The sequence below is a fragment of the Rhopilema esculentum genome, chromosome 16 (genome assembly GCF_057945365.1).
Source record: "Rhopilema esculentum isolate cy_ngs chromosome 16, ASM5794536v1, whole genome shotgun sequence".
NCBI lineage: Eukaryota > Metazoa > Cnidaria > Scyphozoa > Rhizostomeae > Rhizostomatidae > Rhopilema > Rhopilema esculentum.
In genome coordinates this window covers 5,787,781-5,799,130 of record NC_142830.1, presented here as the reverse complement: position 1 = coordinate 5,799,130, position 11,350 = coordinate 5,787,781, and the positions used below count along the sequence as shown (strand labels likewise).

At 36.6% G+C, this 11,350-nt stretch overlaps 1 protein-coding gene across 1 annotated transcript in view; it reads right to left on the bottom strand.

Moving 5' to 3' along the window:
• Positions 1-212: 212 nt before the first annotated feature.
• The window catches only part of LOC135682065 (transformation/transcription domain-associated protein-like), a 66,432-nt gene continuing 55,294 nt past the window's right edge, over positions 213-11,350 (bottom strand). The window contains exons 91-108 of the mRNA XM_089112980.1: positions 9,690-11,043; positions 9,152-9,186; positions 8,535-8,742; positions 8,187-8,335; positions 7,796-7,895; positions 7,176-7,383; positions 6,544-6,633; positions 6,023-6,125; positions 5,148-5,255; positions 4,846-4,953; positions 4,630-4,704; positions 4,334-4,375; positions 4,076-4,198; positions 3,482-3,574; positions 2,995-3,136; positions 2,384-2,580; positions 1,852-1,966; positions 213-1,752 (exon numbers count right to left, since the gene is read on the bottom strand). Of these exons, the coding sequence (XP_088969106.1) occupies positions 1,643-1,752; positions 1,852-1,966; positions 2,384-2,580; positions 2,995-3,136; positions 3,482-3,574; positions 4,076-4,198; positions 4,334-4,375; positions 4,630-4,704; positions 4,846-4,953; positions 5,148-5,255; positions 6,023-6,125; positions 6,544-6,633; positions 7,176-7,383; positions 7,796-7,895; positions 8,187-8,335; positions 8,535-8,742; positions 9,152-9,186; positions 9,690-11,043 (3,360 nt within the window). The 3' untranslated portion in view covers positions 213-1,642. The remainder of the gene's footprint in view (positions 1,753-1,851; positions 1,967-2,383; positions 2,581-2,994; positions 3,137-3,481; positions 3,575-4,075; positions 4,199-4,333; positions 4,376-4,629; positions 4,705-4,845; positions 4,954-5,147; positions 5,256-6,022; positions 6,126-6,543; positions 6,634-7,175; positions 7,384-7,795; positions 7,896-8,186; positions 8,336-8,534; positions 8,743-9,151; positions 9,187-9,689; positions 11,044-11,350) is intronic.

Genomic DNA, 11,350 nt, shown 5'->3' with positions numbered 1-11,350 from the left:
GTCTAACAGGGAAATTTAGACACCGAGGTGGAAATTTTTTGGTTTTTTTAATATAGGTAGATTATCTTGGATTTTGGTGCTTAGTGGGGCTTTTTCATCAGAAAAATGAAAAGTAATGAGAGTTTTGACCTTAAAAAGACATAATTCGATTACAAACTGTAGTAAAGACTGAATGCGTAATTCATCAAACTAAGTAAATATGAATGTAGTTTCAGAACTAAGACTATAATAGTGTCAAATTGTACTTTTACTTTTGAAAAATTCATTGAGCAAGGCCGTGGATTATTATTTTCAAAATATGATTCGACAGATTTTGCGCTTTGTTTTTAGGAAACGTGGTAAAGAAAGGGCATGTGACTTCGCGCAAGGTCTCAGCCAATAAAGATTTTAGGCATATGCTTCTAACAACAAGAAATGAAAGGAAATGTGAATAAAAGAACAATTCAAAGTCAATAATAATTAAAGATATAAAAAAGAAATCTCCTTCACACTTGAGGTGGCAGGGCTCTTACTTCCTTTGCGATACCCAACACAAAATTGTACCAAATAATTTTCATAAAATGAAATAAGTACTGATAACCAATGTAGTATTGGGAAAATTGTTGGGGAAATTACAAAACGAGGGGTCATACACGGCCTTGTAGGATCTGACAATTTCGAACTCACGATGTAAAATTTTATATGAAAATTTCTTTAATTGAGAAATTGTTTGGAAATTTCTGAATAAGAAGGAAGAGGTATCAAAAAGTTGAATAAATGGTAGAAAAACGCTCTTGTTTACTTTTATATATCTTTCTATATATAATAATGATACATAAAAAAGCTTATTGCATATGACAAGTTTAGGCATGATACAAGCAAAATACAAGGAAAATAAGAAAAGGGTGGGGAATGGGAATATTAATGAACAGTTTTGAGTAAATAGTTTCACCATTAGTCATTGAAGATGACAAACCGTAATAATTTTGCAAACAAAATAAGCTACAAAACAGAGGGCTGCATAAAGTATTGCAACTTTCTAAGTTTTAAACATAAGTTTAGGGCCTAAAAATAAGTTTACAAGACCAATTACCAATAACAATGTTCATATTATCTGAAATGTCCCATACTTTATAAAAACTGTTGAACAGCAGAGGCGCAATGGTACAGCTTAAAACCACAACTGAAGATTTTTTTGCGTTCCTCAAATATATATCTGACTATTCACAAAAGAGGTCGTTTTGGATTTCAAAACACTAATAATCAGGGAGGAAAACATTTGTTTTGCAAAAATGTTTTGATCTGGAAACGAAACAATATGTTGTCATAATATTAATAGTTTGCTTCATGACAAAAGATAGCTAAAACATGCCAAAACAAAACTTTTTTGTGCTCCAAAGCAGACGAATCGAAATGCTAACTTGAAGCATATACAAAGACTTGAAAGGTCTTGGGAACGGGGAACAAATAAGCGTCTGGAAGAAAGCTGCATCACTGCTTTAAAGCTACAATCACTTGTCTCAGAAGGTCTGAGATGTAGTGTTCCAAAAGCGTTCTCATTGTTGATATGCTTATATACCCAAAGTATATACAAATTTTCTTGTCAGCAACATGGACAATGACACCAAATCTAGAAAATCCCAGTTACAGAAAAGGTAAATGCTCACAGCCAAGGATTCCAAGCTGGGTCCATTCTGCAAAGGTTGTCAGGATTCATCGCTGCTGAGATCAATGTAACCACTTTTGATTCTGCGTTTTCAAATTGAGCAATATCTAAAAAACGAAAAATTTTTTATTCAAAACAGTTTTATTAAAATTGAAAAAGAATGTAAATGCAGATAGGTTTTAACATGGATCAGGAAAAATACGTACTTTGAAGTCTGGTCATAATGGCGTTTGCTGCATTTGTTACCATAGTGATTAATAACTCACTGTCCATCTCACTTGATGGGACTGAACTCTGTGCAAGATTCACTTCGTCATGTTTCTAAGAAAAATATACGACCAGGATTAAAGATTGTTGTTTACGTCACATAACTGCTACTTAGTCTAGTATAATTGGGAATCTTGCAAAAAATAATTAAACATGGCATCCCAGAAAATGCATGACATCACATTGCTGCATTAAGTCAAAGCTGTAGAGCCAGTGCAAGTTATACAGGTTTTTTGCTCAACAGCAGTGTAAGTTTATGCTTTAAAGTTGTCATGTAAATAATGCTACTGAATACGAAGGTAGGAGTCTAGGAGTAGGATAGACAATATTTAATGGGCTTATTTGATAACAAATTTGATAAAACCGGCAGCATACAACAAAATCAAGATGAAATGAATAACAAAATAATTAAGTATCAATGTAAAAAGCAAGATAATGAGTACAAGATTAATTACAGCATGTATTGTTTACCTTTTTGTGCCACGTTAGCATTTCATCTTTGAGCACAGCCTTCAAGTAGCTTACAATGCTAAACTGCGGTTGCACAAGACATCTGGCAACAGCAATCATGCAGTGAGTGAAAATGCCAGTGATACCAACCGGAGATATCAATTCACAGATGTTGGGTGTGAGTCGGAATGGCACTGGTCTGTTTGCATCAAGCTCGCCTAGAATCAAATGATCAGTGACCCGATAATGAGCAATTAGAAATCTTTATTATTGCTGGGCTTATAGTAATTTTTGCAAAGTAACTTAAACTCTCAACATATTTAGCGAATTTAGGCCTACCATGTAGGTAACTCAAGTATCGCAAATTTAGGCAATGCTACCGAAAGTCAGCTCAGTGCAACGAAAGATTAGGAAGAGGAGAAACGTTTTCCTCATTGAGGTGTATAATCACTAAAAATTTCCATTTTTCATTAACTTCTTTCATGTTATACTTGAGCAAAAATTTAAAAAAAGGCATGTACTTTTAAATATAAGACAAGTCTACCAGTACTAAATTTGGAAAAAAACCCCATTTAGAGAGTTGGGATGACTGAAGACAACAAATAAAGAAACATTCTAACAGGATCGGTTACCTTTCGAATCATCAATGTCGAACTTGAAAAAGTTGAAGGTGACATGACCACAATCACGTGCAATGTTTATCATTTCCGGATTTAGTCTTGTCAGATGAAACGTGAATTCCACGAAGCCTGCAAGCGCCACTTGTTGCGTGAACTAGAACACAAACCGGCAAAGCAACAATCAATATGCTAGTTTCTTTTGCAAGAAGACATTTTAAACACATTCAAGTAGCCACTTTTCTATAAATTTAGAAACTCTGTTAGAATAGACTTGTAGTCTGGTAGAGTTTAAGAGACCTTTTCCATTCTTTGCCCAAAACCTCTTTCTGTGATGTGGTTTTCAAATACATATCTTATTTACCATAATTTGTTTGCCTATTTAGCAAAGTTTCTCAAAAATAAATTGGAACGGGCGCACCAGGATTACGATATTCAGAAATAGGTAATGAGCAATTTTTGAATTTCAAACATAATATGTAAAAATGACTTTAATGCATACCAGCTTCCTAAACATCCAAAATTCAGTTGCATTCGCGTAGGTGTAAGACGCCCATTCTTTGAACATGCCGTCAGTAATAAGATTAAGTTGGATCTAAATAACAGACGAAACCATCGTTAGTTTTAAAATAAAGAAATGGAAGTGAAAAGGCTACATGAGAATGTCTATAAAGTACCAATAAACATAGGTGAAAAAAATATATTTAAAATAAGGTAACAGTCAGCTAGCTTATCTTGTCAATGTTTGGCTATCCAAACATATATTTGATACCTAGCTTTAATCTTCAAAATAACTTCTTATGAACTTTTACTTGTTTTCGAGCCAAAATGAATGATATAAATCTACCTAATGATATAAAAGTGGCCAGCGATAACAATTTGTAGGCAAATATGCTGCTAGGCTACCTACTTGAATAATTTTCAGAGGAACCGTTTCACATCACTTCCCATCTCAGTTGTTTTTGACATTTCAAGATGTCAGATTAATGCCAAATAAATTAATGCGATAAAAGAGGAATGCTTTGACGCTTAGTGTCATGTCATGACATGTCATTTCAGGTGATATAAAACCCAACTGGCAGTATTAGCTGCTAACCTCTTTCAAAATGTCACGCAAAACCTGGTGGTTTGTTGAGAAACCAGAACCCTGTAATGAACCCAGTCTCTCGTAGTAGTGTGCTATCGCAGCCTCAGAATCAATCTTCTTCTTCTGGCAACGCTAAAAACATATCCAAGACAGTTAGAAACACAAAAACAAGTAAATGAAAATTAATAAATGGGAAGGATGATGTTTAGGCGTGTTGGTTATTAAATGCAATAATTAAGGGATGGAAAAACCAGTCAAGCAACATACCTCTTTATATATCTCAACAAGCGAAATCACAGTTGGGTTATCCTGTAGAGAAAATTAATGTTTGAGTGAATTTAATAGAACGTGTCATTTAAACATAATTAAAAGTTGCACAACGAAAGTGAGCTTTAAAATAACAGGTGAGAAAATCTGAATTTACACATTGTTGAACCTGAGTACAGAACATCGACTGGTGTCCAGATGCCAAAAATTTAAGAAGTTTGAAACATGAAATGAGGCATCATCCCTGAGACATAAGTTTTTGCTATTCCATTTTAGTAAAAGGACCATTCACGTACCTCTATCAATCTCGTTTGAGGGGAAACTGCTACAACTCTAGGAACATTGAACTGCAACTGTCGTCTGGCTGTTTCCTAAGAAACCGAATGGTAAAATACGTTCAAAACATAGAAAATCATTAAAATGTGATTTAAAAGGAAATGAATTTTTCTTGTGAGCTTCTAGAACCGACTCTGTGTAAAGAGAGTAGATATAGTTTTTTGGAAAATAAATACCTTTCGTTTTTCCAAGAACAGATTGACCATTCTGAGAAGCTGAAGCACTCTTTCTTCTCTCCTGGATTCTGTCAACCATGCGTCGTTAACCACCAAGTATGGATACAACTAAAATAGGTAGTTGAGCATTAGAATAGAAGCTCAGAGTATGAGTCGTTAAAGAAGCGATATCGTTAAATTGAAACTCTTTTAAGAAGATTAATAATCACAAAATGAGATTGAAGTTCATTCCCACCATGGGTTATGTAATTACAACAGACAGTTGTTCCGTGGATTTGACTGAACTGTTGACTGTAACATACCTTTCCATTGTGGCCTCTGATTGTTAAGCGGCGTGCGGAGAAGTTATGCCTGTGTACTAACTCAACTCTTGGCATGAACTTGGCAATGCGCACGTAGAAGGCATTGTGCTAAAAAAAATCAGAGTCGATCATTCCTTTTTTACTTGAAGGAACTTAAGAGATGAATCGTTCGATAGGTAAAATAAAACATCCAGGCTCAAAATCTTAAACAGAAAATGATTCAGCCGTAGTTTCTGTCCCTGAAGCCAGTAACATCTATCTCTCGATCCCAGTGTATTCCAATACCACGTGACTTCCTATTTAGCGTTGCAAATACGGGCACGGTATCTTTTATGCATATCCCAATAAAATGCTATTTACACATCACAAGCTATAAAGAAAGTTACTTTGTAAATCACATGGCAATACCCTGGACAGGAAAGTACATGTCTACTCCGAGGTCATTATATAAAGAGAAATATATGACCTACCAAACTGCACCACAATTCAAACAAATAAGTTACAAAACTGAGTGGCTTATGAAAAAGGGTTTGGCAAAGAATGTTAGAATTTCATTCAAATCGACTAGTTTCCTGAATAAAAACTTTGTTAAATTTCAATAATATGTCTATTCAGTGAGATGTTGCCATACGAGAAAAGTTGTAATAAAGATTTCATTTGCTTTATAGCCATTTTCAAGCAGCTTTTCTATACATAGATTCCAGCGAGGAGGTTCTTTCTTAGTACATCATTACAAGTGTCCCTCCACGTTAATATCAACATTTGTCGGAGACATAGAATTTGTGGCTACTTTAGAAATGTGTTTAATTAACGTAAACTTATCTTCCTTACATTTTGATACATTATATTTAGGTATATTTGCTATGTCCACTTACAATCGTTGTTTTTGGCATTAGGAATTCTCCTGGGAGTTCAACTTCAGCAGTTGCTTGCGAGAAGTTGCTGAGGAAGCGGCAGCGCTCTTCCAACAAAAAGGAGCTGTGGAGACAGAAATGAGAAAACATATAGAACATTTTTAAGGCAGAAAAGGAGAAAACTAAAAAAATTCTTGTACATAAGACCTTTTTAACACAGCAGAAACAATCTATCTACGAATACACTTTGATGTGCAGAACTGTATGACTTCAAGTTGCGTCTCCAAATTACCAGCTTATTAGCAGGCAACCGTATACAGTTCTGTCTTCACTGTGAAAAACAGGTATCTTCGTTACATCACTACAGTAATACTTCAGTATAAATATGTTTCCAGGTTGTTCTTCTTTGAACAAAAAAGAGGAGGTTGGCAGTTAATAATCAAAGTACAAGAACAATAAAATGAGACTGTTATCTCATAGCAAAGATATCAGGAATACAACTGCTTGATAATCAAGGCTGTGAACTACAAGTGTATGTTTACCTTGGAAGAAGTTTCGTCTTTGCTTCAAGTATTCTGATCCATTTCCTTAATTTGCTTATCAACTTGTGCAATTTGATTGAACCAGGTTTGCTAAGAGTGAAAACGGGCATAAGACATGGATATAAAAAAGTGGGGAGTGCAAAATACCTTCAAAAATTGTTGTTTTCTTTGGCATGTTTTGTTTCAATTTATTTGCTATTTTGATATGATTGGAAAGAGTGAAATTTCAAACTCGAGCGTTACAAAAACAACAAAAAAGAATTACCCTAGACATAGAAAACCCTATGTAAAATCTATAAAATGTTTGGTTGCTAATACTGTGATTTTCAATGTACCAGAAAATTCCCCATTAGCAAAGAGACCAAAAAGGCCTGCTACTCGAGAAGAATCTGCTGACTGAATCATATCTTTTAAAAACTCTTTTCTTGTTCAAGATTTTGAGAGCAGTGTGAGAAAAAGCTTATGCGGTCTACAGAGAAAAAGTGACAGTTAACCGAAAAGGAAGTCGTATATTGAACAGATGGCTGTTCACAAAGGTCTACTGATAAAAAGCATCAACAGAAACAATGCGAGCTAACGAAACAGTCCACGTCAATAAGATAGATTGAATATCAAAACGGCTGGATGCACACCTGAAGTCAAAATCTTCAACAAATTGTTCTTTGAGCTTGAGAAAGACTGGATCCTGTGCCGTTGCCTGGGCGTGACGTGCGATAGATTCCGAAGCAGATGAAGAAAATGACGAGTACACACTTGACCCTGACTCAAAGCCAATGCCAAAGGTGCTAACCAGCTTTTTGACAAATGTCAGTGTCCTTGGAGTTATCTGGGCTCCATTCACTGAAAGAAAGTCGGGGAAAGATCAAGAATTAGGATATGCATGGCTAATTTCTATTATACATGAACTAGAAAAAGTCTTGTTTACCAATACTCATGAAAAACTCATACAAAATTCATTCTTATTGAACTCCTATTTACAGAAGCATTCAATAAGAACAATCAAGAAGGGGTATACTTGAAGCCAAGGGCTGCATTAAACAAGCTGTCTAGTGATAGAGAAGAATCAAGCTAGACATGCCTTTTCTTATGAATATTATAACTACCTGTTCTAATACTAACCTGGCGATTTTCCTAAGCAAATTTAATTCTATAACTTTGTGGAAGAAATTTGCAATGAAATATGGTGGTAGCCTTTGAAAATGCTACAAATATTATTTTAGCGTTATCTTTTAAAAATATTTCGGAATCGTACCATCTCCACGGTGATCGAAAGCCACTTGGTAGCATTTAGTCAACCCTTGGAGTAACTGGCGCAGTACCTCCTCGTGCCAGCATTCTCGGAACCAAACCATCTATAAGAACATAAATATCTATAAAAACTGAATGTCTACAATCATGTTAACATATGTAACACATGCTGTTGGCAAGTATGTATATTCTAAAAAATTAATTCAAAACTAGGCATACGTACCCAAATAACAGAGAAATTAACACTGAATAAGGGAGGATAATACACCGGGTTTACAGGATTGTTGCCAGTAGAGGTGGGCTACAAGTCTGACTTCAGATTTGACAATAAGAAATAATAAGTGCGTCAGTCACAAAAAATATCAAATCAGTAATTGAAATAAAAAACAGCCTACCTGATCAACGATACCCTCCAGAGCTGAGAGCAATGTCGGGTGCAAGTCACGCATCATGTGCATAATCTTGCTGCATCGCATCATCGGAGCAGGAGCGCGGATCATGCCAGTCTCCGAGCTGCTGGCCGACTGACTCGCATTTGCTGTTCCTGAAAGAAGGAAAATGACTTCACTGAAGCGCACTTAGGTTTAAGCCTTTACGAGAACCGTTAGAAGGCAATGTAAAAGTAGAGAAATGAAGAAGGAAATGTAGAAGTAGAGGAATAAAGAAGGCAATGAAGAAGTACAGAAATGTAAAAGGCAATCACTGATAAAAACAAATAGAAACCAGCAACATGCACTATCTACCTGTTGTGCTTCCAGCAGCGGTGCTGGCAGGGGTTGCTGACTGGGTTGTTGCTGTTGCTGTTGTTGTCGTAGAGCCTTCTGATGAGGTATTTTTTGTTGCTGTTGTTGCAGAAGCAGCTGTTGTCGTTGTTGCTGGGACGGGCGTAGTCGTGGTTGACGAATTATCCGTCGAATCTTGTGAGGAACCTTGACCAGAAAGTTGTAGGCCCTAGAAAAAAATAACACCTCAGAACTAAGTAAAAAACTAAACATTTATCGATAGAAAATGCATAGAATACATGTATTTTATTATATATGGAAAAAGAATCATGATGTGCCAGTTATTGTAGGGGTTTGGGCAGCTTTTTGAAACATATTTCAATAGAATCAAAAACACTAAAACTGTTTACAAATTGTTGCACTAAGGAGAGGCTTGATAACGTATTTAAGCAACTTTGAAAAATGTTAAATGCGATTAAAATGTCAAATGTTGATAACGAGATGCAAAATGTCAAATGCTAATGCCAAAATGAAAAACTATGAAATCAAAATCATCTCAACATGTAAAAGAAAAATCGCCATTATGTCATGCTTGTAGAAATAAGTAAAACTTTAACAGCAACCATAAAATAACTTACTGATTTCGCAGTTGTCCCTGGAGGGGTGGATGTTCCTGTAGAGAGAAATTGATAATAGATGAGACGTTAAATTGAACTCTCTAAAGAAAAGATTATTCTGGCAACTACTCGAAACAACATTTAAACTTAAACAATGTTTTCATAAATGAAAGATTCAATAGAATAAGAAACAGATGTTTTTCAGGAGCTAAGCTACTTAACCTCTGGACAAACCATAAAAATCATTCAACTACAGGTACTTCTCGCCGGTTTTAAATCGATGTTTGGGGCAGAATCATTGTCGGTTTGCAAACTTGGAACTTGACTAATGAAATTCCATAATGGCTAATACGAAAATTATACTCGTGTAATACGACTCTGTGATCATTTCCAAAGGCACCAATAATCAGCAAACATCGTCCAGAGAATTGAGTCAAAATGATCAATTTTTCAAAGAATGTGCAGTTTTGACGGCACTGGATCATATTCTAAAAGCAAAATTCACAATTTCGAGACAAAAACATAGGCAATGTGGCGTTAATTTTCATCGAGTACTCACGAGAAACACTAGTGGTAGGTACATCATTGTTTGAAGTAGAACCTTGTGAAGCATCCACTTTCTTTTCGCCATCAGAATTTTCTCCTGCCTGCTTGTTCTCTCCTGTCAAAATCTGGCGTCGCTCCATCCTGTGCTTTTCTCGCTGCTCGATTTTCAGTGTCAAATAGAGCGTCCTTATTGGAAAGTAGACGGCTTGGGGGAACACGCGAGCAACAGAAAAAATCAGAGTCAATACACGGCTTCCTTCCTTTCGCACGAAGCACGTGAGTAATTGTGGTATCCAAGGTAACCAGTGAGTGGATGGCACTCCAACGCAATACTTTTCCAAGGCTTCGGCTAAGGACCCTTTCTCGTCGTCATATGAAAGCAGCCACAAGGTTCTTGCTAAATATTTTCTGCATTTTGATTCATTTTGACTTCGACAAGCATGCATGTAGCATATGATCGCGAAAACCCCCAGGCTTACGCTTCTCTCATTCACGAATAAGTTGTCCAAGTAATCGCCCCACAGAGCCCAGGCCTTAACAAGGGTATCATGCATCTGGACTGCTTCTGAGAATGCCTTGTTGGCTTCCTCTGATCGATTTACTTGTGCAAGGAACATTCCCTTCAATGCGAAGAATTCTGCAGTCATTTCTTTGGAGAAATACCTTAAATTTGTGGACTCAATTACTTCTAGTCCTTCTTGCAGCTCCTGTTTGCCCATAACACCTGCCATTTGCAAATAGCACTTAACCTGCTCTCGAATCTTGTGAAAACAATCAACGATTGGCACACTAGGGATCGTGTGAATTCGACTAAGAGAGTCGAGACACACTCCAGTCATATCATGCTTACGAGCTACATGACCATAATGAATAATCGACCATGCAGAAGCATGAACGCCAAGCATCGCATGATTATTCGACTGCGTGTCCGGTAACGAGCTTGACAGGTTTTCATAAGCAGCGACAATAGCCTGGTAGTGATGATGCCTCCACATAAAAATATCGCTCCAGTGCACCAGATCATCACACTGCAGTGGCAGTCGATTTCTCCATGTCTTTACTATAGCTTTCATATCATGGAGGTTTGTGACCCGCCCAATGTTCTGCGGCTGTAAGCCCACGTGAACCTGTGATGCTTCGTGGAGCTCCATAATTTGTTGCGCCGTTCTCAGTAAATCTGAGTGAATGTCTGAAACAAGAGCTGGCAGCCGTCGCCACTGTCTTATGGCTTGTGAAGTTGCTGTTTCGACGAGTTTTTCGATCAAAGACGGCTGATGTTGGTGCTGCTCCTCTGGGTGGCAGATGGCAATAAAGCCACGGTACAGGGTCAGGCGATAGGCCATGGAATCAGGACTGCTCATTTCCACCTGAAATACAGTTTTTGATCAATAATAGAAAACGAGAATTTTAACCAGCGCTGGAAAGAGGCGATACACAATTTTCATTTCGTTGGGCAAAGCAACAAATCACAAATCGAATAACCATTTAAAAAGTAAATAAATGCCAAATAACTAGATGACAGTGAAAAGAGAAAAAACACTGTCGTAAAATTACCGGCGATCATTCAAACGGTTATCAACAAGTTCCTTTATCTGTGAAATAGAAACTCTCCAGGATAAGAAAAAATATCAATTAAAATGGGGTTAGATCACCATAGTGCAAGAGCCTTTAATT